At 39.5% G+C, this 27,791-nt stretch overlaps 1 protein-coding gene across 9 annotated transcripts in view; it reads left to right on the forward strand.

Moving 5' to 3' along the window:
• Hira (histone cell cycle regulator) overlaps positions 1 to 27,791 on the forward strand; it is a 97,971-nt gene that overhangs the window by 27,798 nt on the left and 42,382 nt on the right. For 8 of the 9 annotated variants that reach the window (XM_021732692.3, XM_078038773.1, XM_078038774.1 and 5 more), the window contains 9 exons: positions 10 to 104; positions 7,324 to 7,419; positions 8,605 to 8,765; positions 13,948 to 14,115; positions 16,648 to 16,761; positions 20,503 to 20,573; positions 21,117 to 21,222; positions 23,222 to 23,437; positions 24,792 to 24,877. In XM_021732692.3, the coding sequence (XP_021588367.1) occupies positions 10 to 104; positions 7,324 to 7,419; positions 8,605 to 8,765; positions 13,948 to 14,115; positions 16,648 to 16,761; positions 20,503 to 20,573; positions 21,117 to 21,222; positions 23,222 to 23,437; positions 24,792 to 24,877 (1,113 nt within the window). The remainder of the gene's footprint in view (positions 1 to 9; positions 105 to 7,323; positions 7,420 to 8,604; positions 8,766 to 13,947; positions 14,116 to 16,647; positions 16,762 to 20,502; positions 20,574 to 21,116; positions 21,223 to 23,221; positions 23,438 to 24,791; positions 24,878 to 27,791) is intronic. The other variant, XM_040291037.2, reaches the window with a different exon arrangement.

The raw sequence follows: 27,791 nt of genomic DNA on the forward strand, positions 1-27,791 counted from the left end.
TTTATGCAGGTACATTGGGCCCAGTACTGTGTTCGGCTCCAGTGGTAAACTTGCCAATGTGGAGCAGTGGCGGTGTGTTTCCATTCTCCGGAGTCACTCAGGTGGTGAGTAGGGCTGCCCTCTGGGGTGGGTGGATCCCTCAGATCCTCAGCAGCACCTCTATGAACCCAGTGTGAACGTTTGGTTCTTAAAGCAGCCCAGTATATGGGCTGTCCTTCCTATCTCCACCAGTCACGTCCTTGTCTCTCAAGGTCTGTGCAGTCACTGACTCTCCTCCCAACCTCCAACTGCCTTTAGTCCCCTATTTCTCCCCTCATGAAATACATATTTATCTTTGATGTAAAACTTTCCACATCTTATTATTCATCCTGCTGAACTGAATCAGTACTTTCTTCACTGGATCATTAAATCTGTAAGCATACTTTATTTCCCAGAAACTAGCCCATAGGCACCCAAGGAAAATTTCTTAAGTATGTTCGCAAAATGTATGGAAAGAGGCATGTGTTATATTAAAACTAAAGAGGAAGAAGGTCAATCTGTAATAGTCTAAAAGCCCTTGCACTTTAGGACCAGGCCCCAGGGTACCAGATAAATACAATTTATACTTCTCTCAGGAAGCTTGTGGTCTAGCCCAGGAATGAACTGAAGCCCAAGCAGGAGGGCAGCAATAGTGAAAAAGGCTTAGTATAAATGGTGAGTTGGAAACATTTTACCCTGGTTGGATCTTTTATAGACAAAAAAGAGAGTAGCACAAAGTTAGGCTAGCCAAGTGTATAGGGCTCATGTGCCCTGTTAGTGAGGGTGTTACTCATCATGAAAGAGAGACTCTGATAGCTCTTGGAGAGGAGAGTGTTTCAGTGGTTCATATGAAAACTGTAAGGCCTGTGATCTTTGGATAGAGAGGAGAAGAGATAGATTTGGAAACTACTTAGGACAAACCCAGTGAGAGATGATATAGATTTCTTTTTGTGTGTCTGCATAACCAACTGTATCCACTACAGAGACCATAAGAGCAATAGGCTTATGGGAGTGGGCACCAGTTTAGTGTGTGATGGACTAGATTTGAGCAGATAGAGGAGGAAATGTCAGTAAACTATTAGCCTGGAACTCTACAGAAGACCAAGCAGGAATAAGAGATTTGAGAGGCATTGTCTATATATTATTCATTAGCTGTATATCATATGTTCCGTAAATACTCCATAAACAATGTAAAGGTGAACATACCTGTCTCTTCCTAACCATGGATTAAGTTTACTTTGTAAAAGCTGAAGCAGTAGCCTTGTGTTATTGTTTAATAATAACAAAAATGTATAATTTGCCCTTATTTATTTCACAGCAATTTTATAGCAACCTAGTTAGGCTTCTCTGGAATTTGGCACATGTGTCTAAGAGGGTGTTCAAGCATTACTTGGGATCTCAAGTAAGAAATATTATGGGTCCCCTAACCTGAGATTCAGGTCCAGCCTTAACTTCAGCACCTCTTATTGCCCCAAAACCCTATGAATCTCCTTTAACAGGCAGGTAGAGTTGGTTACTTTCAATTGGCATACCTGCCAGTCCTTATTCACTGGTCCTGCTAGCAGGTGTGGGTCAAACCATTTAAGAAGAAAAAAAAATCAGTGAAATTAAGAGATAAACGAGTAAGAATGGACCATGTCCTTGAAAAGCAAAGTGTGAGAAATACATCCTTGACATAGTAAATTAGTGAGTAGAGAGAAAAACCAGCAAAATTAGAAATAAAGGTCTAGAAAAATATTTAACCTAGATGGAAAAACATGAGCAGTATAATTTTATACGATTAAACTAATAAGTTAAAACAAAATAAGCTTTCAAAATTTATAACCAGGAGAGGAAAAACCTAAACAGAGTAAGATCCAATGCAGTAGTTTAACTGTATCTTCAAATATTATTTCTGGACCTAGATTACTGTTTCAAGCTTTTAAGAAAATATATACAGAACACAGAAAAGTTTATTCTTCAAAGATTTCCAAAACCTAATAAAAAGTAACAATGAAACAGAGGCACAGATTAACTTGAATGAAGGAATAAAAATCAGTAATGATACTACTAAGTGTTATAATATTTGAAAATAGAAATGCATTATAATTAACCATGATTCATAATGGAAGAATTTTGTGAGTAAGGAAATTATTACTATAACTTAAACAATAACACAAGGAGATTGAAGGAGGTTGAATTAGAAAGGCCCCATAATTATTAAGAGGGTTATTCTTTTTAAAATAATATTATGTAACTCAGCTGCCACAGCTGAATTTTCAGTCCCTAGTAAATATGTTTTTTTTTTTTGCCCATGGAAAGCTATTTCCTTAATATAATCAAATTCTGTATCTATTTATCTATTTATTCTTTTGTACTGGGATCAAACATGGGACCTTCCTCATGCTAAGCAAGTGCTCTATCACTGAGCTACATTCCCAACCCTGTTCATTTTATTTTGAGACAGTGTCTTACAAAGTTGCTATCCTCAATCTTAGGATCCTCCTGCCTCAGTCTCCTAAGTAGCTGGAATTACAGACATGTACCACCACACCTGACTCTGTGTCTTTTAAAAACCAATGGCAAATAGTTCACAGGTTATCCTGATTCCCTTTTATGTCTTGAAAAGACAAGAGTAGGTACTATCACTTGTTTTGCTTCTCTGGGATTTCTGCAGTACAATTAAGCAGAAATCAAGAGCTTGACATACTGGGAAATAATATAAAAATGAGTCAGGCATGGTGGTGCATGCCAGTAATCCCAGCGACTCTAAAGGCTAAGACAGGGGGATCTCAAGTTCAAGACAATCTCAGCAATTTAGCAAAACTCTAAGGAACTCAGTGAGATTTTGGCTCAATAAAATAAAAAAGGGCCTCATATAAGAACAAATTTTATTATTTATCTTTTACTACTAATACCCACTTAGAATATCTAATAATAAAAAGAAAACCCTTACATAATAGGATAAAAAAATATAAATGCCCAGGAATAATCTACCAAGAAATGCATGAGGGGTTGTAACTCAGTGGTAGAGCGCTAACATGTGAGGCACTGGGTTTGATCCTCAGCACTGCATAAAAATAAATAAAAATAAAGGTATTGTGTCCTTTTACAAGTAAAAAAAGAGAGAGAGAGAGAGAGAGAGGAGAAGAAGAAGAAGAAGAGAATGTGTGAGATCTTTGAGACTTAAACCACAAACAGGTTTTTTTTTATCTTTTTTTTTTTTTTTTTTAAGACATGGGGTCTCAACATGTTACCCAGTCTGGCCCCAATCTCCTTGGCTTGAGTAATCATGCTGTCTCAACTTCCCAGGTAGCTGGGACTGGGTGCATGTACTTCACACCTGAGATCACACCACTACAAGCCTTTTTTTCATATAAAATGACCACTTTATAAATAGACTAAATAAAATAAATTTTTTCACATTTAATATTTGCTCATCCATTTAATAAATATTTATTGTGTATATTATGTGTTTCAGGCCCTTCCCTCAAGAGTTTTCATTCTTATAAAAGGATAGACATAATCTAGTCATATAGGAAATTTGAAGAGGAGCACTAGGGAGATAGCTCTTGGATGAGTACCGGGGAGCTCAATAAGAAATAAGTGCCATTATAAGCATTATTCTCAAAGTTAGGCCTCAATGAGAAGCTGACATCTGAGGGGAGACCAGAAAAAGTGAGGGGACAACCAGGCAGAGGGAACAGGAGCACAGGTATGTGCTTGATTTGTTTGGAAAGCCACTGAGATGACCGAGGGCTCCTCTGATGGAGATAGGAAAGCTTAGGAGGGTTTAGGTTAGGGAAGTTGAGACGTTTGGCAAGTATATGAGTCTATATCATGAGGAGCTAAGCACAGCAGAAGGAGATCAGTGAGGAAGCTATTACCATAATGTAGGTCTATATCTCAGACTTCGGGCATTACTGGGGAGTGGTGAGAAGTGGTCAGAGGTAGATTTCCTAGTGGATCAGACACAGTATTAGAGCAGAAGAATAAAGACAGGTCCATACACTGGCCTGAATAAGGAAAAAAAATGAATGTAGTTCTCATACTCTGAGATGAAGCAATCTCTTTGTTTAGGGGAAATGCTTTTGGATTTTGGTTTTAGACATTAAATTTGCCAGTGTGAGAGACATGCTGTGTAGGCATTTGGAAATAGGAGATTTTGAAGACAGGAGAAGGTTCTGGGTGGAAACAGTTCAAAGATGGAGCCAGGGTTTGTAGAGATGAAACAAGCAAGGGAATCTAAGAAAGAGGCCATTAAAAATAGTGTTGAGTGTTTGAAAGAGAAAGGAGTAATGTGTTCACTGAGGTGAAGTGAACACACTCTGAACCTGACAGCATAGACGCCACAGGCGGCCTTAACAAGTGTGATTGATTGATGACATTCATGGTGTTGGGTCAAAACTTGTTGGAGGGTGTTCAAGAAAGACTGGGGAAAGATAAGTCTGCATTGTACCAGGCTGGGTTTTGTCAGGCACCTATGAAGACATAAAAGGAAAAGAGGAATGATAGTGAGATCTCAGAAGAGGAGAAAGGTGAGTATGTATACAGGGGTGGCAGAGAGTAGAAGGATGTAGCCTCAATGGATCTTAGCATGGTGGTTATTTGAGTGTGGGAGAGTTGGAATTGCAGTGATCTGTCTTCTGGGCATGACCATAGAAATGAATGTAGAAGCCAAGGTTGTTGAAAGAGATCAAGAAGTTTAAGGAACCCAAAGCCTTGAGTTTAGCCTTAGAAGAATCATCATCTTGGAACAACAACAACAACAAAAAAAACATTTGTTAGGGAACAAATATGATGAGAATAGTGACCGAAAATTTAAATTGAATAAAGGGTCTTGGATTTTTGTCAGTCCACAGAAGGAAAGGGGTTGGTATACCATTTGGAGACAGAAGCTCCAAACCTGGAATTCAGAGAGAAAATTTTGCCATGTATGTGGATTTACTGCAGAACTGGACAGTGACTTCGAAGAGCCACTGGATAGATAAGTAATGTTTCCGATGAAAACTTTCAAAGTTTTAGTGATAGAAACATTATGGGTTTTGGATAAAACTAATAACTGGAGGAGGCTACAATGTATCTAAGGAATTGTAGTATTGCCACCAAGGCATCACTTATCAAAAAGGGAACTGGGCGCAGTGGCACATACCTGTAATCCCAGTGGCTCAGGAGGTTGAGACAGGAGGTTTGCTAGTTCAAAGGCAGCCTCAGCAATGGCGAGGCGCTAAGCACCTAGACCCTGTCTCTTATAAATTAGGCTGAGGATGTGGCTCAGTGGTTGAGTGCCCTGAGTTCAATCCCTATTACCAAAAAAAAAAGGCCAGGGGGGATAAATTTTCCCTCATGTAACATACTAACCATTAAGCAGTTGGTAATTGAGGAGAAATTAATTTAGAACCTTACTAAATTTCACATACACCAAAAATAAATCTGAGATTTTAAAGAGATAAATACTGTAAATAATTAAACCAGGTGAAAGTAGAATTGAATATTTATCAGAACTCTAGCAGAGGGAACATTTTTCAAGGTTAATAGGAAATAGAAGAAATCACAAAGGAGAATAACAGACTTTACTATGTAAAATTGTGATAATATGGGAAGGTGAATAGGTGAAGTTTGTAGCTAATGTATGTTTTGTATGTAATCATATATCCTTTCTAGGTTCCCATCCGACTACATCTCACTCTTATACTTGTGTACTACAGTGAAATATTGGTGTTTATATGCTTGCATCTGCAGGACTCTTAAAGTCCTAGAGAAAATTCTTGTTCATTTTTGTAAACACTACATTTATATTTGTTACAGCCAATGCACAGAAAGATTTTCCATTAGTCACAAGACGTGATCAAATTAGTTCAAAAAGACTTTTTATATAGTAGACAGACATGAAGAAGCCTCACTTTCATTAATAATCAAATTAAAATTAAAGTTTAAAAGGCACTTAATAAATTAGAAGGAAAAATCATAATCCTATTCTTAACAGGGAATTTTGAAGCAGACATTGTACATAGAAATATAAAGGCACAGAGGTCTTTGAAAAGCATTCTGCAGTATTATGAGAATCCAGACCTGAAGATTTCAGGTATCTTTTCCAGGATTCCCACTTTGGAATATCAATCTCAGAGAAATAATCTAGAGTATGGAGAGTGGCACATGTACATGGTAGCATGAAAAACTGGAACCAATTATTCTTCAGTGATAACTTAGGTCTGTTTATAGTAATGAATGTTCTCAACGGTATAGGATGTAGAGTAAAATCGAAGAAGTTGTGAAGTCCTCTTAGGTGATTAGAATATGAAATGCAGCATATCAGTGCATGCATACACATTGTGATCCACAGAACACAATAGAATGTGAAAAAATTGCATTAAGCTGCTATTAAAGATTTTTTAAAGGTCTGATACAAATTTTGAATATTTAGCTTATACCTCTTTTTGAAAAAATTCTTGGGAAAGAACCAAATAACTATTGACTTCCTGAGGCACCAATGTTAGAAAAGGAAATAAGATCCCAAGCCTTCACATTTAGATAGCAAGATGGGTGTGGTTGTCATCACCATCATACCTGACCTTTATTGATGCCATGATGTGTGCCAGGTGCTCTACTATGGCATTGTCATGTTTAATCCTCAAAATAATCATATGAGAGTAGGTTTGTTGTTTGCTTAATCCAAACGTTACAGGTGAAAAAACTGAGTCACAAAGAAATGAGCATTAATGTGATGCTTGATTTTTTTCTGGGAACTCCATAAGAAAGACATGCTCCTGGCACCAGAGGTGAGATCCAAGTCATGAGAATTGCAGGGCCTAAAGATAACTTCATTCAGATAGTCAGCAGCTCTTGATCTCACTATGTGCCAGGAAGCCTGCTAAGTGCTTTCCCTACCATGGCTTGTTTTGAACTCAGAATGCTCTCTGAGGAAGGTCCAGTTATAAGTAAAGATACAAATTAGTTGAGGAGGAGGCCCCAAAGGCCACAGACCCAGGAAGTGTCAGGTTGTGGTTCTAATATATGATTGTGAAACCACATGGCACCCAAGCTCTCAGCTATGCCTTGTTGCTTTGTCTGTAAAAGGAGTGGGCATTTTGTTCAATTAGGTGCTTTAAACTTTATAACCAATTAAACATCCTTAGTGGGGAATTTTTTCATGTTGGTTTTTTAAAAAATTTCTAGTTCTGATGGTCCTAGGTCATATGTCCTCAGACATGAAAATCCCAGGAACAATCAGCCCAGCCTGCAGAAAAGGCTGCTGCTCAGTGCCTACCCTTACCCAAGTGCATTCCAGGTAAGAGATCTCACCACAAGCCCCCTGTCTTCTTCTAGATGTAATGGATGTAGCATGGTCTCCCCATGATGCCTGGCTAGCCTCATGCAGCGTGGATAACACTGTCGTCATCTGGAATGCTGTGAAATTTCCAGGTCTGGGATTTTCCCTGCTGGTTGATGGCAGAAATGGGCTGCTCCCAGAAGTCCTGCCTGTTGGTGACTAGAGTGGGGTTGGGGAGTGGGCTCTGTCTCCTTAATCTCGGTGGCAGCAAGTGTATCATAGTAGCCTGGGATTTGTGTCTCTTCAGTAAACCAGGTCTTTTTTTCTTTATCAATTACGTTTGTTTAATATTTAAAAAGAAATTTATGCTAAAGAAAAAGAGTAACTGAGTGCTGGCATTAATGTTGAGGACCCTCAACTCCCACACATGCTTTATGTCCCTCTTCTTCTAGGCTGTGGCCTCAGCTTAATTGCTGTCTCCTTTGAAGCCCTTGAGCAGATGTTGGCTAACACAAAACTTATTATGCAAAAAATGAACTTTTCCTATTCATGGTGCTTAAAGTCATAAGAGATGGCATAACCTGGCCTAGTGTTAAAGTTTATAATTAATAAAATATTTATATTCCCACTTGGTATCTGGAATATGTTTTCCTCATGGGCTAAAATCTATCATCCATGGACATGGATCCAAGTCATTTCAGTTTTCTTTAAAATTCACCACTGACATGTGTGGCGACATTAAGTCTGATCACAGAGGGGGTTTTAGAGACTGGTACAACATTTGGATTACAGATCTGTAGGAGGTACTATTGTGCAATTCTTTGTCTTACTTAATGATTTACAAAAGAGTCACTTAGCCCAGGGCCCAAACTCCTAAATTGCTCAGCCTCTATTAGGGCTACTTATTAGGGCTGCTCATATCAGAAATACTCAAGTCATAGCCCAACTTGGCATAGACTTTTGTCCAGGTATGGCAGCCCTGGGCTATACTGCTGGCTGCAGACAAGATGTGGGAGCAGAATTGGCAGCTCTGGCCCAGGCCTAGCTCTCTTATTGCCTATCATTCTGGGGACATGTGTGATCCCACTGAGAGTATTAGCTGTGGCTGAATGGAATCCATGGTATCTGCCTTCTTGATGCAGTAATCTCTTTATTTGCTTTGGTGGAGATCAACCTAGGTGGCTCTTCTGCTTGTGCCCAGGTGGGCTTAAGTCCCTTCTCTTGGATTTCTATTCCGTGACCCACTATGGCTCATGTATTTTATATATAGAGTTACTGTTTTTCATTGAGGTAATGCCTGTATAAATTTCTTCTGTTTTTTTTTTTTTTCTTCACAGAAATTCTTGCTACTCTTAGAGGTCATTCTGGCTTGGTGAAAGGGTTAACATGGGACCCCGTTGGTAAATACATTGCCTCTCAAGCTGATGACCGCAGTCTGAAGGTGTGGAGGACCCTGGACTGGCAGTTAGAGACCAGCATCACGAAACCTTTTGATGAGGTAACTGAGGAGGCCCAGGGTTTGGCCCCAGTTCCTGTCTGACCAATGAAAGAGGAACCTAACCATGATCCAGACCATGTAGGTGAATGCATAGAGTATGGGGCCTTAGCAGGCCAGTCAGCTTTCTGTAGGGTAGTCCCTGAGAGTTGTATGATAAAAGTCTTTCCTTTATGGGAAGGCATTAAATGTCCAGTTTTGAATTGAAAATAATTTATAAATTTTAAAGCTGAAGAGAACCTTAGATCTATTCCTGCAGCACTGTATCACCCAACTCATGCCATTGTGGGAAGTTTACATTGAGCCACCCTACTGAGTGGCTTGTTGATATGAGGAGAACATGGAAGAGACTGTTTTGAATGGTTCCTGGCCGTGTTTGTGACTTGTGCTCATTGACATCTGTTCTGTAGGCCAGTCAAAATTTTTTGTGTGCAGATTTAGCAGTTTAGTTTGCAAAACAACTAGAGAACAGACTGCAGTGGCTTCTGTGGTATTTTACTCTCTCTTCCTTGAGTTCTGATTTCATATGGAATCAGCTCAAAATCACTATTATTCTTTAGATATTTATGAAGTGGCTTCTGTATTTAAAGCAATACTGGGTGTGGGGAAATAAAAGTAGATTGAGATGGAATCTCTCCCATGGACATTTACAGCTCTTCTGCATAGCACCTGTTTTTGTTTTGGTTTTTTTTAGTTATATATGACAGTAGAATGTATTTTGGAATATCATACATACATGGAGTATTACTTCCCATTTTTGTTATTTTTATATGATGTGGAGTTACACTGGTGGTATATTCATATATGAACATAGGAAAGTTATGTCTAATTAATTCTGTCTTTCCCATTCCTGTCCTCCTTCCCTTCCCCTGCACTCCTCCCTGTTCAATCCAGTGAACTGCCCCTACCTTGTGAGTCACTATCTATCAGAGAGAACATTTGTCCTTTGGTTTTTTGGGAGTGGCTTTTTTCACTTAGCATGACAGTCTCTGGTTCCATCCATTTACTGGCAAATGCCATAATTTCATTCTCCTTTATGTCTGAGTTATATTCCATTGTGTATATTTACCAAATTTTCTTTACCCATTCCTCTGTTGAAGGGCACCTAGGTTGGTTCATAGCTTAGCTATTGTGAATTGAACTGCTACAAACATTGATGTGGACATGTCACTCTAGTATGCTGATTTTTAAGTCCTTTGGATATATGCTGAGGAGGGGGGTAAGTGGGTCAAATGGTGGTTCCATTCCAAGTTTTCTGAAGAATCTCCATACTGCTTTCCAGAGTAGTTGTGCCAATTTGCAGTCCCACCAGCAATGTATAGTGTACTTTTTTCAAACCCTGACATCCTCACCAACATTTATTGTTACTTATATTCTTGATAATTGCCATTCTAACTGGAGTAACATAAAATCTCAGCGTAGTTTTAATTTGCATTTCTCTTAATTGCTAGTGATGTTGAACATTTGCACAGCATCTGTTAACCCTAGCACATTATCTACAGAGTGTGTTCTAGAGAGCATGTCACAGAGAAAGTGCCCTGCTGATACCTGTGAGCACATGTCTTCACATGAAGACAGACATTTCTGTGTGTTAATTCCATTTCCTACAGCTTCTTAGTTCAGGTGATGTGGTTTTCACACCTTTAGTATCTCAGGGTTCTGCTGCCAGGCTCCTGGGGCAGCTGTAGGAGAGTCTTTTTTTTTTTTGGTACCAGAAATTGAACCCAGGGGTTCTTAACCATGTAGCCACAGCCACTAGCCCTTTTTATTTTTGAGACATGGGTTTCACTAAGTTGCTTAGAACCTCACTAAGTTGCTGAGGCTGCCTTTGAATTCATGAACCTCCTATCTCAGCCTCCAGACCTGCTGGGATTACAGGCATACCACCACTGCATCCAGCTACAGGATAGTTTTGAGTACTAGGAGGAACTAGTAGTACTCTTCAACTTCTGCTGGGGGTCATCCTACACAGGATTCTGAGGCAGGTGATTTCATTGCACTTAGGCCGTGCTTTGTTTTACCCTTCTCTGTGCCATGAGGTCAAGATGTTAGCCCCTAAATCTTTAGGGGTAGCCCATGCTGACCTTGAGGTTGGCTTTGGACTCACATCTCACTTTGCAGGATGAATAAAGTGAAGGGGTATGTTGCCTTAACCATCATGCCAAGTCAGGGGAGCAGTACATTTGCTTCTGTGCCTTTTACAGTTCAAGAGGACTTTACAGACCTGTTCTTTGCAGATATCCTCACCATTCCTTGGGTGAGGAGTCAGGCTCAAGGAAGCAGGTGGTATCTCATGGTCATCTGTTCCACTCTAGACTCCTCCTGAACTCCCAGATATCAGCAAGGGAACTTTCTCTGTGGCAGCATTTCTTTTCTTTCTTGCCCACCCTCTACATTTTTCATTGTTGTATTATAGTTGTACATTTTGATGGAATTTGTTACATATTTGTGCGTACACACAGTATAGCAATATAATTTGGCCAGTATCACTCCCCAGCACTTCCCCTCTCCCACCACTTGATCGCTTTCCACTACTGATCTCCCTTTGATTTTTAGATTCATCCCCACCTTGTTTTCCTTTTTCCTTACTGGCTTCCACATATGAAGGAAAACATGTGACCTTTGACTTTCTGAGTTTGACTTATTTCACTTAACATGATGATCTCCAGTTCCTTCCTTTTTCCTGAAAATGACACAATTTCATTTTCTTTATGGCTGAATAAAACTCCGTTATGTATATATACCATATTTTCTTTTTCATCCATTGAGAGACACCTAGACTGATTCCATAGTTTGTCTATTGTGAATGTGCTGCTATAAACGTGGGTATGCATATATTACTATAGTATGATGACTTCAGTTCCTTAGGATAAATACTGAAGTGTGGTATAACTGCATCATATGGTGGTTCCATGCCTGGCCTTTTGAGAAACCTTCATACTGATGTACATAGCAGTTGTACTAATTTACAGTCCCACCAACAGTGCAAAAAGTGTTTTATTGTTTATATTCTTGATGACTGCCATTCTAACTGGTGTGAGATGAAATCTCAGTTTAGTTTTTATTTGCATTTCCCTAAATGCTAAAAATATGGCCATTTTTTTCATATATGGCCATTTTCATATATATGGCCATTATATTTCTTTTTTTTTGTTTTGTTTTGTTATCTGGGATTGAACTCAGGTGCACTCAATCACTGAGCCACATCCTCAGCCCTATTTTGCATTTTATTTAGAGACAGGGTCTCACTTAAGTTACTAAGCACCTTGCCATTGCTGAGGCTGGCTTTGAACTCTTCATCCTCCTGACTCAGCCTCCTGAGCTGCTGGGATTATAGGCATGTGCCACTGTACCTGGCTATATTTCTTCTTTTGAGAAGTATCTATTTAATTTATTGTCCATTTATTAATTGGTTTATTTGGGGTTTTTGAGTTTTTGTATATTCTAGATATTAATCTTCTGTCAAGAGAGTAACTAGCAAAGATTTTCTCCCACTTTTCTTTCTTCATAGTCCTAATTGTTTCCTTTACTGTGCAGAAGCTTTTTAATTGGATGTCATCTCATTTATTTACTCTTAGCATTATTTCCTGAGCTTTAGGGGTTCTGTTGAAAAAAGTTGTTGCCTGTGCCTGTATGTTAGAGTACTGACCCTATACTTTCTTCTAGGAGTTACATAGTTTTTGGTCTAATTACAAGATCTTTGTCCATTTTTAATAGAATTTTTTGCAGGATGAGAGATAAGGATCTAGTTTCATTCTCCTACATATGGATAACCTATTATCTCAGTACTATTTGTTAAAAAGGCTCTCCAGAGTATGTTTTTGGCACCTTTGTCAAGGTTCATATGTCTGTAGATGTTTGGGTTTGTCTCTGTGTTTTCTGTTCCGTATCATTGGTCTGTGTCTGTTTTATGCCAGTACCATGTAGTTTTTTTTACTATAACTCTGTAATATAGTTTGAAGTCAGTTATTGTGATGTCTCCAGCATTGCTTTCTTGGCTTAGAATTGCTTTGGCTATTCTGTGTCTTTTATGCTTCCAGATGAATTTTCTGACTATTTTTTCTAGTTCTGTGAAGAGTGTCATTGGTATTTTGAGAGGATTGCATTGAATCAGTATATTGCTTTGGTGGCATGGCCGTTTTAACAAAATTGATTCTGTCCATCCATGAACATGGGAGGTCTTTTTGTGTCCATCTTTTATATCTTCTTCAATTTTTTTTTCAATATTCTATAGTTTTCATTGTAGAGGTTTTTCATCTTCTTGGTTAGATTTATTCCTAGGTTTTGTTTTGGGGTGTTTGTTGTGTTGTATTGTGTTTTGTTTTGAGACTATGGTAAATGGGATTGTTTTCCTGATTTCTTTCTCAGTAGATTCATTATTGGTATATATGAAAGCTATTGATTTTGGTATGTTGATTTTATAGGCTATTACTTCGCCAGATTTGTTTATTAGCTCTAACAATCTTTTCATGGAGTTTTTTGGATCTTACAGATACACGATCATATCATCTGCAAGCAGTGATAATTTAACTTCTTCATTTCCTATTTTTATCCCTTTATTTCTTTTCCTGCCTAACTGATCTGGCTAAAATTTGAAGCACTGTCTTAAATTGGAGTGGTGAAAGTGGACATCTTTCTCTGTTCCAGATTTTAAAGGAAACACTTTGTTTTTCCCCATTTACTGTGAGATTAGCTTTGGGTTTTTCATATATATTCTTTTTGATCTTGAGGTAGGTTCCTTCTATTCCCTAGTTTCTTCAGTGTTTTTATCATGAATAGGTGCTAAATTTTGTTGAAGGCCTTCTGTGGCAGCATTTCTTGAGGATGCTTCATAGACCCTGTGTGCTGGGATTAACAGTGCTGTGCAGAAGCAGTAGGTAAATGTGGAGTTGGGCATTTCAAAGGACTGACCTTCCTGCTGATTCCCACAAGCATATGCCCACTGTGCTGTTGTTCTGTGTTCAGTCCTATGGGAGTGTAGAAGATATCACAGTTCCCATGCTCATGTGACAGAGATCCCTTTTTGTTGTGTCATCTGGTTGACAACTCTCAGTGTAGTCAGAAGTTTGGGGTTCATGCCCTATCATCATATCTTAGTAAATCACAGTTTGACTTTGTCTTTGAGGCCCAAGTTTTGGTCACAAAGTTGACTTTAAGCTCCTTTCAACAAAGTTATTTCTTTCAGTGTGGAGGAACGACCCATGTACTGCGACTCAGCTGGTCACCTGATGGGCATTACCTTGTGTCTGCCCATGCAATGAACAATTCTGGCCCCACTGCCCAGATCATCGAGCGGGAGGGCTGGAAGACCAACATGGACTTTGTGGGACACCGGAAAGCTGTAACTGTTGTGGTGAGTGTGCCTGGCCTTATGAAGTCCCAGCAGCTGTCAGTACCTTCTTGAGTGTCCTACTACAGTGGTTTACATGTGTCCTCAGAGCCTGAGGGATAGAAAGCTGTTCAGGGAGGCTCCTAAAGACTGGGCCACACAAGGGACTGAGGTGATGGGACTCAGAGTCAGCATATGTTAGTGTTTACTTCATTTTAAATTCTTTACACTTAAATATTTTAAAACAACTTTTACAAAATATAATACCTATGGATTTTTTTGTTGGTTGTTTGTGCAAATTGTAATATAGCAAATAACACCAGATCAGTCTTTGGTTAGAACAATGTAATTCCACACCAACGTTTTCCATATTCAGGTCTGCTCTCAGGTGCTCCAGCATGGTACCCCCTTGTGTAACTCCTTTGAACATAGAGTTATTCTGGGTACCTCCAAAACAGTGCTCTTATCTCCATTTCCTTCAGCAGTAGTTATAGGTGCAAACTTATGCTGGTGGTCACTGGTTTGCACATCTGGTCTTGATGTGGAGGGTGAAGGTCTCCAGATAACTACTGTTAATCTTTCAGGCATGAGAGACCATTAATCCCTATGGATCACTTTAATTGAAGAGTGTCTTAAGATTAACCAAGGCCAGCTGTTAAGTAGCTGCAAATAACCTTTGAGAATTTGCAATCAAACAAGATTAATAGATTGATGGGTTTGGGCTGATGACAGAGTAAGATCATTTGGGACCATGATCAAAATGTTCTCATCATTACTTGTTTAAATTAAAAGTAGATATCATATATTGTACTTCAAAAAATAAATTTTATAGTAGTTAAATATTGCTTCCTCAAAATTTTTATCTTGTAGTCTATGTTGGATTTTATTTGAAACTAAGGGTCTTGTTCCTAAAATGTGCTTGTGATTCTCATGGTCATTTTAAGAGCAGCTCTGTGAGAAAATAATATATGCCTCATAGGAAGCTCACAGAGCTTCACAAAGCTTTATAAAGCCCACTCATTAGTAGCAGAAACTCAATGAGTAGCTTTACAGCCTACCCAGTAGTAGTGGAAACTCAAGTCCAGGATTCTGTTTTTTCCAATTTCTGTGTAACCCTGGTCATTCCTGCCTGTCCCCTGGAGTGAAAACCCCTCTAGATTATCTGACCCTACTCTTAGAAGCCCTCACTTGGAATTCCAGGAACTCCTGCCCACCTCTTAATCCAGAACAGTCTTAGGATGCTTACAGCCTTTCCAAAAGGCAACCAGCTTACCCTGAGAGGTTTTTTGTTTTTGGTTTTTTTCTTTTTGTTTGTTTGTTTTTACTTATTTATTTGGGTTTTTTTTTGGGGGGGGGTTCAGTTCTTGGGAAGCTCAGTGAGGTGAGAAAACATGCAGTTAGTACTATAGTTACCATAGTATGTTCAGTTCTCAGCACTGCATATAAATAAATAACCACTTGAATCAAATGTGTGAAATATGATATGTCAAGAACTATATAATGTTTTGAATAACTAAAATAAATAAATAAAGGTCCACAGTTTTGCCTTTCCCAGAGTGTCATATTGTTGGTTTATACAGCATGTAGCTTTTTCAGATTGGCTTTTTTGGGGGATGGAGGGATATCAGGGATTGAACTTGGGCACTAAAACACTGAGCCACATCCCCAGCCCTATTTTGATGATTTTTATTCAGAGTCAGGGTCTCATTGAGTTGCTTAGTGCCTCACTTTTGCTGAGGCACTAAGCAACTCAATCAACTCAAGATCCTCCTGTCTCAGAATCCCAAACTGCTAGGATTACAGGCATGTGCCACTGTGCCTGACCCCTGGGAGATCTTATGAGCCTCTTTGGCTGAACACATTTCTTTTTTTAAAAAATATTTATTTTTATTTATTTTTTTAGTTGTACTTGGAATCAATATCTGTGTTTGTTTATTTTTATGTGGTGCTGAGGATCAAACTCAGGGCCTTGCACGTGCTAGGCGAGAGCTCTGCCGCTGAGCTACAACCCCAGCCCTGGCTGAACACATTTCTGCTAGATAAGTATGACTGTGGACAACAAAGATAATGAGATGAAAGGGAATTACATGGATCAGTTCTCTCCTGCCAGTCCCTTTGGCCTCCCATAGGAGATGGAGAGTAAGCAAGTCCTGGTCCCTGAAGCCCCTTGCAGGCTTAGCTTCTCCCCCAGGTCCTAGGAAACTGACAAGTCAGGAGGAATTGATAGGACCAGTTCTAGTAGCTCCCATCTCTTTGACTTGGCTTCTGACTCCAAAAATCGAGCATTTAGGAATACTAACTTTAAGCCTCATTCCACCATTTACTCATTTAGTTACTCTGCATGTTTTCTGACATCACTAAGTCTCCAGTGCACCATCAGCAAAATACCTCCTAGGTAGTTATAAAAATTATCTAATGCATGCTCAGTATTGGGCCTAGAGGCTCTGTGAGGAACTCCTATCAGTGGCTTGGGATTTCAGTGTGTTTCTCATGCTTAGGCATGAGGTATATACTTAATGCTTGATTACCATTTTAACATGTGTTACTTGGTTTTAGAAATTCAACCCAAAAATCTTCAAAAAGAAGCAGAAGAATGGGAGTTCTGCAAAGCCCAGCTGCCCTTACTGCTGCTGTGCTGTTGGCAGCAAGGATCGCTCACTCTCTGTCTGGGTGAGCCACCACACTGAGCTTTTGCTGTAGGGTGGGAGGTGTGGACTGGGAAAGTGGCAAGCTTGGAAGCCTTGAAGGGAGGAGAGACCCACTGCTATTGATGATGTTCAGTATGTACTTTACTGTGTACCTGGGATCAGCCACTCCTCCTAGAAACCTGCAGGCTTTCTACTGCATAGAAGGAAGTATTGACACAGCTAGAAAAGGCTGCTGAATCCCCAGCTAGAGCAGATCTTGTGTCTAGACTGGGGGGCAGCACCCAGAGCAGTTAGTACTATAGTTGGCGTAGTGTATTTGCTTGCTTTGTATTGACATATAGTATATGTGAAGCATATTCAGTTTTGTAGATACAGTTTAGTTAACTGTTGTGCATGTTTACACCAGTATCACTATCACCTTGGTGTGGGTAGAGGGAGGGTGGGATCTTGACCAATTTAGAAGCCATCCTCCCTCCACCCCCACCAAGATAATCATCCTTAGCAGCCTCTTTTCATTTTGATGAGTTTTACCTGCTCTTGAACGTCATATAAATACAGTTGTGCAGTGTTTACTTTTTTGTGTCTTGTGTTTCTTTCCCTTGGCATAATGTTTTTGAGATTCATGTGTGTTGTGTGTGTCTGACAATAGTTTATTCCTGTTATTACTTATGTAATCTTCCACTATATGAACATATCACAATTTGTTTAATGCATTTTCCTTTTGATGGATATTAAGATTGACCCAGTTGTGAGATGTTATGACCAAAAGCTGAAAAGAATATTCTTGAATAAGTCTTTTTGAATACATACTTAGGAGGAAAATGACTAAAATTTAACAAAAAGAGCAGGGCTGCTGTTGTAACTCAGTAAAATCCTGTGTTCAATTCCCAGGACCCAAAACAAAAGAGAGAGTACCAAGTATTGCCAAGGATATGGTTAGCTGGAAGTAATACATTACTGGTGAGGAAAGTGTTTGGCAGTTTCTGTTAAAGCTAAGCATATGACTCCTTACTAGACAGCAACCCCAAAGAGGAGGTGCTGTTCCCCTTCTCTCCTAACTTACTGCCCTGCACCAAGCAGATTCTCAGCAAATATTCAGTGACGGGTTGAGACATGAGAATTGAAGAATAAAACTGTGATAGTTTTCAAGTTAGAGCTCTGAAAGGCTATTAAGTTCCTTAGCTCAAAGGCTGATGATTTTGGGGGTGTCAGGGAGTGTACCGGGCACTGAACGCAAGTAGCACTCGACCGCTGAGCCACATCCCAGCCCTTTTTTGTTTTTTATTTAGAGATAGGGTCTCACTGAGTTGTTTAGTGCCTTGCTTTTGCTGAAGCTGGCTTTGAACTCACGATCCTCCTGCCTCTGCCTCCTGAGCCACTGGGATTATAGCTAATGTGCCACTGTGCTGAGCTAAGACTGATGTTTTATTACATGAGACATTTTCACTTGCAGTGCAGAAGACATGGCTGTGTCACTGAGCCCTGAGGTCCCTCCTTGAACCCTCTTGGGTTTAAAATCTAATAAAGCCAGGTGGGCTGGGGTTGTGGCTCAGCAGTAAAAGTGCTCGCCTAGCAGGTACAAGGCCCTGGGTTTGACCCTCAGTACCACATATAAATAAATAAAATAAAGGTATTATGTCTAACTACAACTAAAAAATAAGTATTTTTTAAAAATCTGATAAAGCCAGATGTAATACAATAATTTTTTTTAAACTTCTCCATAAGCAGAATGGAATTGAAGTTATGGGTTTGAAGGTTATCTTCTGGCTAGATTTATTGTTAAAAAATATAGGGGTGCTTTGCTACTAAACTATATCCCTAGTGCTTTTTAGTTTTTATTTTGCGGCACTAAATTGCTGAGGCTAATCTCAAACTTGATTGTCCTGCTGCCTGAGTCACTGGGATGACACCTGTGCCATCATACCTGACTTTATTTTTCCTCAGAGACCTTGTATTCTATATTCATTTAACACCCACCCTGGAACCTGAACCCTAGTGTCATAGGGACCAGTTCAAGATGTGTTTTTCCTGGTTTATCCCATCCCATGGACCATTCATGGTACTGCTCATGTTTCTTAGAATGCCAAGATCAGGTGGTCAGGTTTCTAGGGTACTTAGGTACATTTATGGAAAGAGAGGCAAAGCTATTATTTTTCTAGAATTAGAATTAGGATGAGGACAAGATTCTTAATGTAGATATTAGGTAGCTCATACTCGAGCTTCCTCCCTGAACTTATGTGAGCACAGCTCCTCCTTCGCCACATACCAATCTTAGGCTCTAAGTGTAAAGCTTAGCATCACAGCCTCCTGGAAACTCCAGGACAGAACCCATTATCTGTAAAGAAGTGTGTTCCCATTCAACCCACAATCTTGCAGTGTTGGAAGCCGTGTATGAATTATGGGTTTGTTTGAGCCATCATAAGACAGGGAGTTGTGTTTTTGAGAACCCCTGTTGTGAATCCACGGTTGCAGATTGCCGAGATTAAAGCTGACACCCTACCTTAGGTCACAGCCCTAGGTTCAAAGGCAGCCCCTGGAGGTAACCTTCCTAGCCCCAAACAACTTGTTTTTCCCATCTTCATCCTGTTTTCCTCAAGAAGCCTACCTCATTGAAACCTTTTAATGTATTTCCCCTTAAATAAAGAATTTGGGCCTTTTTCCTTTTTTAGTTCTGGTTCCCATCAGGGCTGGAAGACCCACCAGGCCCCAGCATTTAAAACTATTTTCTGCCTCTTGTTTTTCATTCCTTATTGATTATTTTCAGGCTTTTTATTTTCCCAGCCAGTTCACACCCCCAAGCAGGAATTAACTCTTGGGGTGCTGGTAACCCTGACACTGTAGCTTAGGACACAACAACAGGGTAGCCAGACACTTGTATGTAAGAGATGGAGTTCACCATAGTTGTAGAACAGTCAACAAAAGAGGACTAGATAGTGAACATGAACATACTGATTATTATGTAGTCATCCAAATAATATTTTTACAGGATATTCAATGACATACTCACTGTGCATTAAGTAAAAAAGCAGACACACTGTGCCTTATTTCGAAGAGAAAAATAAATACTTGCAAAAGTTAAACCATAACAAAATAGTTCATCAAAGTAATCCCAGTGACTCAGGAAGCTAAGGCAGGAGAATTGAAAGTTCAAGGCCAGTCTCAACAACTTCGTAAGGCCGTAAGCAACTTAGCAAGACTGTTTCAAAAATTAAAAAGGACTGAGGATGTAACTTAGTGATAAAGCACACTTGGGTTCCATCCTCAGTATAAAAAACAATTTTTACAATAATTAACTTTGGGTCTAGATTAAAGGCAATTTGTACAGTTTTGTGTATTTACCAGGTATCTGTATATACTGCAGAGTAAGCCTGTATGACTTTAGATAACTGATTATACCATGCCTTGGGTAATGTGTACAAGAGCTTTATGGGCCCAGAGAAAATGAGCTGGGCTCTTTTTGAGCCTCATCCCCTGCTTGGTAGAACCTCTAAGTTCCTCCCTGGAATGATTCCCTTCCACTCTGCCCTGTATATATAAAGCCATCTGCCTTGCCAGAGTACAGCAAGCCTTGAGATGGGACCACTATAGTGTGCATATTTCTGGAAGACTTTCGTTTCCCACAGTAGCTGTCTGGATGGAGTTGAATAATACTATGTATGTCAGCAGAAATTCTGACCAAGACTTCTGGGCTGGTAGTATTAACTGAGCTGAGTACACAAAAAGGGTTTCTTAATTCCATTAACCTTTGCTCCTTATTTTGCAGCTCACGTGTCTGAAACGGCCTCTGGTTGTCATCCATGAGCTGTTTGACAAATCCATCATGGATATTTCCTGGTAAGGTGGATTCTTAAGGTATATAAACTATGAAAAGATCTGAGATCTCCTGGATATGACTAAGGCCAGGCAACCAAAGCATACTCCTAAGGCAGCACAGACCCCAAGGTTCTGCTCATACATGATTCAGGAAATAGTAGTAGTTCTATGCCTGATATTGTGGGAATATCCTGCCCAAGGTAGGATATGCCAAAGAAAAATGCCTTCTCAGAAAAACTGTTATCCACATAGCTTTATAGTAGACATACTTCCTTAAGATATTATATAAATGGTTTAAAAAATAAGAAATAAGTTGAAAATTTTTACAAAATTCTTGGTAAGAGATGCATTTTACATGTGCCTAAAACTAAAGGGTACCAGGGACCCTCTGGAATGTGATTATTGCTTCACTTTCTCTATCCCATCTTCAAGCCTCAGAAGGGAACCGTGGGTTTCCAGCAACTACCTAGATTACTATTCAGCCATCCTCACAGGCTGGCTATTGTGGCCTTTCTGTCTGCCTCAGGCACTTGTCCACAGGCTATTGACAGCTATCTCTTTCAGGACCCTGAATGGGCTGGGCATCCTGGTGTGCTCCATGGATGGCTCTGTGGCATTCCTCGACTTCTCCCAGGATGAGCTTGGAGACCCCCTCAGTGAGGAGGAAAAGGTAGGTCCTTGTACGTTTACATGTTCTGTGACCACAGAAATAGCCACAATAACTCTGGGAGACCAGTTTGATTGGACCTTCTTCTGAATTGGTATTTCTTTAAGTATTAGAGGGTCTTTGCCCTTTTATAAATTGTAATTCTTATCTTCTTCGAAAAATAAATTAATAATTCTCTATTCATGCCAGAAACAAGTCCTAGAATTAAGAATAAAACTTTGAGACCATTTTTTTTATGCCATTAACAAGCCACCAGTGGTAGATTTTCACCCTGGGAGAGAGCTGGAGTGACTCCCAAGGGGTCCCTGTATGTCACTTTTCCCATCTCATTGTCTTATACTGACTTAACAGCAATTATAATAGTAATATTGAACATTTCTTAACGTTTACTGAATGTCAGACTTTGGGTCATGTACTTTGCATGTATTATATAATATAATTTACAAAATCCTTGAAGGCAACCCTTATCTGTTACATCAATGAGGAAACTAAGCCTTAGAAAACAGCATGGCCTTTTGCCGTGACCACATGTGACCCTTAAGTACAAGAACTAAAGCATGAACTAGACTTGTTGCCTTTGGGCCAAGTTTCTTCTTTTGTGCTCTGCCTGAAACATGGCATCTGTGTGTCCTTCTGCAGAGCCTTGAAAAAGACTCTTCTTTACCCACCAATAGACTTAGGAATCTTGGTTTCTCTCAGTAGACATTTGCCAACATTTACTCAGATGTAGGGCTTCTGAAAACCCAGAGTAGGTCAGCAGCTTTCTCTGTAGTGATCCTATTGCTGGGGGAAGCTCCCTCTTAACTGGCTGTGTGACACCTGCTAAGAGTAAACCCTTTGGGGCAGAGATATGGCTTGTGAAAAGTACCTGGCAATCATTTTTCAATGAAGAAATGAGTGTCTCAGTGGCCAGGGATCCTCATTCCACCTTGTCTCTGTTATCAGGTACCCAGGGATCACTGCATACTTCCTTGGAGAATCACTATGAAAGCCTATGTAGTAACTCTATCTGGCTAGGATTATCTTCAGCAGTGACCTTGTGTTACTACACGAGGAAAATTTTGACCAAACTCTGAATTCTGGCTGAGATTTCAGGGGCTGTTTAGGAGCCAAGATGTCAAAGGAGGAAGCTTCTTGGCTATACCTAAGCCTGGCAGGATTAAGTTGCAAAGCCCCTCTCCTGGAAAGTTGACTCCTCCTTCCCAGCATCCTCTGCTGTGAAGCATGCCTATTAACTGTTCTTGCCCTGTTCTTGGCAAGATAGGGCTGGTCATTTGCACATCTTTGTGTTAATCTGTTCCTCATTACACTTTCATGAGTACCAATTACTACAATATGCTGGGAAAACTCTCTGTTCTCTTGGGGTTGCTATTTAGCTTGTTATGGCACAGAGCTAATGGGGCCTAGGAGGATGGGAAAAGATCCTGCTCAGAAGGATCCAGGCATCTTAAGGGAGAGACCAAGGGAGAGCAGAGAAGAAGGGAGAGAGCATGGAAGAGCAGAGAAGGATCTCCCTAGGTCTGATGTGCCAATCTTCCTTGCTCTTAGAGACACTGTTTGTCCCGTGGAAACTATCCCACCATGGTGGCTGCCATCTGATAAGAGCAGTGAAAGTAGACTCTTGCTTTTAGTATCTGGTACCCTGAGAATATTTAGGTGCTTTGAGTTACTTAAGAACCTTGAGTTAGCAATTTGGTTATCTGCACCAATTGAGGTGGTATTTATTGCTATTTGTTTTGCACCAGGAATTTTCTTGTCAGTATTCACCATCATCCCCAGCAATAGATACATAGTAGTCTGTAAACATCTAGTGGTGATCTGAGACTTCCATCAGAGCTGTCTAATGAGGGACAGGCAGAATTGGGTGGGAGGTGATGGAGAGCTAGCCTCCCAGCCTTTTTGCTTTCAGAGCCAGGAAAACCTGTGCCTCAGTGCACTCATGATGGGCAGCATTGACTATAGTGATATACCAGTGTATAGAACCTTTCCCTGCTTTCCACAGAGCCGCATTCACCAGTCCACCTATGGCAAGAGCCTGGCCATCATGACTGAGGCCCAGCTCTCCACAGCTGTCATCGAGAACCCAGAGATGCTTAAGTACCAACGGAGGCAGCAACAGCAGCAGTTAGACCAGAAGAGTGCTGCAACCAGAGAGATGGGCTCAGCATCCTCAGTCGCGGGTGTTGTCAACGGGGAGAGTCTGGAAGATATTAGGAAGGTGAGAGCTTAACCCAGGATTATATACCCAGGGGACAAGGAAAAGGGAACAGGCAGGTACAGCTTGGACAGGGCACAAAGATGTGACCGTAGTCATGAATGAGGTGAAGAAGGTACTGAGCCTGGTGCAGGATCCATAGTTAACCTGCATGGGACCGGTTGGTCCTAGTACCTGAACCTGCATAAGACAATAATGGGGCTTAAAGCACCTTTTTCCAAAGTTGCCTTGTACCAGGAAGCCCTATAATTCATCTCTTACCAAACCTTCACCTGGTCATATTTCTAGGAATTTCTACATACTGAGAACAGTGTGTTTTAGGCTCTGCCCTTAGGAAACTTGTGGTTTCCCCATCTTAATTTGGAAATACCCACATTTCACTGGTAGGAGCAGGGGATTAGAAATGGGATAAGAGCAGAGTAGGAAATGTTGAGCTTACCCTAGAATAAAAACCATCTCCAGGAGCTTTTGTGGGTTGAAAGACCTCCCCTAGGTAATTCAGACAGAGTGTATAAATAAAAACCTTTCACAAAAGAAGGAACTCTATGGAAAAAGTCAGTTTGAAAATCACCAGCTTAATGATGAGAGTGTGCCCACAGGTTCAGTTTCAGTCCTTTAGTTTCCTCACGGAACCCCAAAGCTGTCAGATGTTGTCCAGCCTGGCATGTGCTTACAGTCCTGGGATTTGGTCATAGTACCACATGTGGTGCTGATGATAGATAAGTGCTTGGAGCTGTTTTAACTGGGTGCTTTTTGTCTGCTTCTCTACTGTGCCTGAAGTCAAGTACATACCTTGATAAAAAATGCTTATTCTTTGATTAACTAACTGGCTTAATTTTGTACAAAAAAAAAAAAAAAAAAACCCAAAACTGTAAAAAGGGAAGTTAGAATACATTTTCTTAGAAGCCTTATTATTTTCACCCACTGTAGCAAAGTGTAACTGACATACAAAAAGCTATATGTATTTAAACATTAAAATTAAATTGTTTACAATAATTTAATGTTTACAACTTTAAAAAGCCTGGCATGGAAAGACCAATACTATATACCACTGACATGTGGAATCTAGAATAGTCAAACTCACAGAAGCAGAGAGGAGAATGGTGGGTGCCAGGGCCTGTGGGAAGGGGAAACAGGGAGGTATTAGTCAAAGGGTACAAAGTCTAAGTTGTTTGGTCCTAGAGATCTACTGTATAGCATAATGCCTACAATTAACAGTACTGTGTTACGAAGATCGTAGATCTTATGCTAAGTGTTCTTATCACAAAAAGAAAAAAAATAAGCAACTTTATTTTTTTATATTTGGAGATAATTGGCAGAGACTTTTCCATTCATTTATATAACTCTACTTTGCCAGAATCTTTTGAAGAAACAAGTTGAGACTCGGACAGCAGATGGTCGAAGAAGAATCACGCCTCTCTGCATAGCTCAGCTGGACACTGGGTACTCATTCATTCACCAAGCTTTATGTGACCTTATCTGGGGAGACCTTCCTCTCTCCTTTCACCAGTTAGCACTCTCATAGTTAGGGCCTTCACAGACTTTTGGGTCAACTTGCCTCCTAGAATGTGGAAACAAAAAAGTCAAGCCCAGCCTTCCACCAGCCTCAAAGTCCTTCAAAGTTCCTCACCAAGCTCTGTGCATACTTGACTCATGTGAAAGGGCAAAGGCTGAGATAGCCTGTAGGCTAGGATGCTTTCTCAGGTCTACACATATTTACTGTACTTCAGTGTTGGTGAGGCACTGGAAGACACAGGAAAAGAAGTCAGACTGATTTTTTTTCTTTTTATAACCTTTTCTGATTATGAAAGGTGTGTGTATGTGTGTGTGGTGTGAAATTTTTATATTTCATGAAAATTTTAGAAAAAGTAAAAGGCCAAAGAAAAAATATAAACTTTATTCATAATCAAGTCTCTTAAATATAATCCTGTTAACATTTTGATATCTGTATTTCCAGTCTTTTTCCCCACTTGTTACTGTATCTTGACTTTTCATCTACTTTAATAAATAGTCCTCTGAAGCATTTGCTTGCTGATTATCCAGATTGCTGTCCTATGAATGCAGTGATTTACTTAACTAGCTCCTTAACTGTGGACTTATAGTTTGTGTCCAATTTTTTGTGATGTAAATGACTCTTTGAGCATACTCTTTGAGACTGTTTTTACAGAATAATTCTTGAAAGCAGAACTGTTGGCAGAGAGTAGGTCTCTGGGACACATTCCCTATGGGGGCAAAAAGAAGGAAGATGGATTCGTTCACCTTTTACAGTTGTCTCAGTGTCTGAAATCAGAGTTGCCTTTATATTGGTCATTCTCCAGAAACAATATATGTTGATTTAAAGAATGATAAGGCTCTGTATGAAAGAAAAGAACCCTATAATCACAGCATCTCACTCTAGGTTTTATACAGACACAGTAAGCAGTCTGCACTGAGCATCAAAAAGTCCTTCATGGAGACCACATGTAGTAGTCCTCGGCACTTTGCTATTGTCCATCCATTAACTGTTTTAAATCTTCCTTGAAAACTGAAGAGATGTGCTAACCCAGCCTCTCGAGTTAGGTGTGTGGACATTGAGTGTCCCAGAAGGCAGAGACCTGACCAGAACCAGGTCTTCTGACTCTTTCCAGAACAATGATTTGCCTTTAACTAAGCCTGTTTCCTATTGTGGACCTACAAGCAATAAGGCCTAGTGCCTAGCTTTTATAAGGTTCAAGTGAGACCAGTGTGTGAATGAACTTTGTATACTGTTAAGCCTCTGGGAGTGAGGGAGGTGGTAATAATAACTATTGTTCTGTGGATCCTTCTAGGTTTAAATGGTAAGGAGGTAGGGAGCTTCCTATCTGGCCTTAAGCCAGCTTTTTGCTATTGGGTATATATTCCTGGTATCAAAACTTGATTTCTTTTGTTTTAAAGGCTTTCTCACTCTCCTGATTCCCATGTTCAAACAAATAGCAGCCAAATAGGTAATTATTTGCTTAATTAAGAATGAAAAAACACAAATATCCAAAGTAGTTGCAAATAGGAAATAATAACAGATAAGGATAAATCAAAAGGATAATAGATTTCTTTGCTGAACTCTGTGCAAATAAATTTGAAAGTAGATGAATTTTGAAGAAAATAATAAGATTACTAAAACTGCCAAATTGTTGTAGAAGAAATTGAGATGCTATCAAAAAGTTAACCTAAATCCACCAAAAGTCATCAAAGTAAGAAAGCTTCACCAAGAAAGCATAACAAAATCTTAAGGAACAGACAGATAACTGAAACTGGCATATAGTTCAGTGGTAGAGCACTTACTTAGTTCTGGGTTTGACTTTCAGAATCACGATTTTTTTTTTTTAAAGAACATAATATTTTCATCAAAATGTAACAAAGATAGCCAGGTACTATGGCACATGCCTATAGTTCTAGCTACTTAAGAGCCTGAAGCAGGAGGATCACTATAGAGTTATAAGACCAGCCTAGGTAACATGAGACTCTGTCTCCAAAAAATTAAAACAAATAAAGTAAAGGTAATAGTAATAATAATACTAATAAAGGTAAAACATAATAAATTTTAATCTTATTTCATTTCTGAATGTCAGTGTAAAATCCTAAATGAAAAAGTAACATGACCAAATAAGGTTTTTTCTTCAGGGATGCAAGGAAGTTCAATTTGGGGAAACTGTTAATTTAAATCTATATGTTAATTGACACAAGAAATAAATGTTAAAATAAAGAAAGAAATGGTATGGTTACCTCTGTTAATGCTTTAGATGCATTTTGATAAAATTCAGCACTGTTATGACTTAAAACTCAATTAAATGGGAGTAGATGAATCCTTCCTTAACTGAATAAGTTGTCTTATTTCAAATCAAGTTCAGAAGCTAAACATTTTACTCTCGTATAATTTAGCATTGTTCTAGAGGCCCCAGCCTACATAGTTAGGCAAGAATAAATTGGAGAGGAGAATATAAAATGTAGAATTATTTAAGGAGGATATGATCTATAAGAGAATCAATTGGCACAACTACCATAGAAAATAAGACAATAAGATTGCTGATACAGTTAACATGAGATCAGGTATCACCAAGTACTTTTACAAGATATAAAGGAAAACATTTTTTTTTAAAATCTAGAATATAATAAGAAAAGTAAATGTCAGTCTCCTCTGACCTTATTGTGCAGACTGACTTAAACTCCTGGGATCAAACAATCCCCCTCTGCTTCTCTGTTAGCTGGGACTATAAGCACACACTATTGCATTAGGCTAAGAAATGTAAATATTTATAAAGAAAACTCAAAAGAAATAAAACTGGAAATACATACCATTCATTAGCTTGTAAGACTCAGTGTCATAAAGATGGCAGTTCCTCCT

The sequence above is a fragment of the Ictidomys tridecemlineatus genome, chromosome 2 (assembly GCF_052094955.1).
Source record: "Ictidomys tridecemlineatus isolate mIctTri1 chromosome 2, mIctTri1.hap1, whole genome shotgun sequence".
In the NCBI taxonomy this organism is placed as follows: Eukaryota; Metazoa; Chordata; class Mammalia; order Rodentia; family Sciuridae; genus Ictidomys; species Ictidomys tridecemlineatus.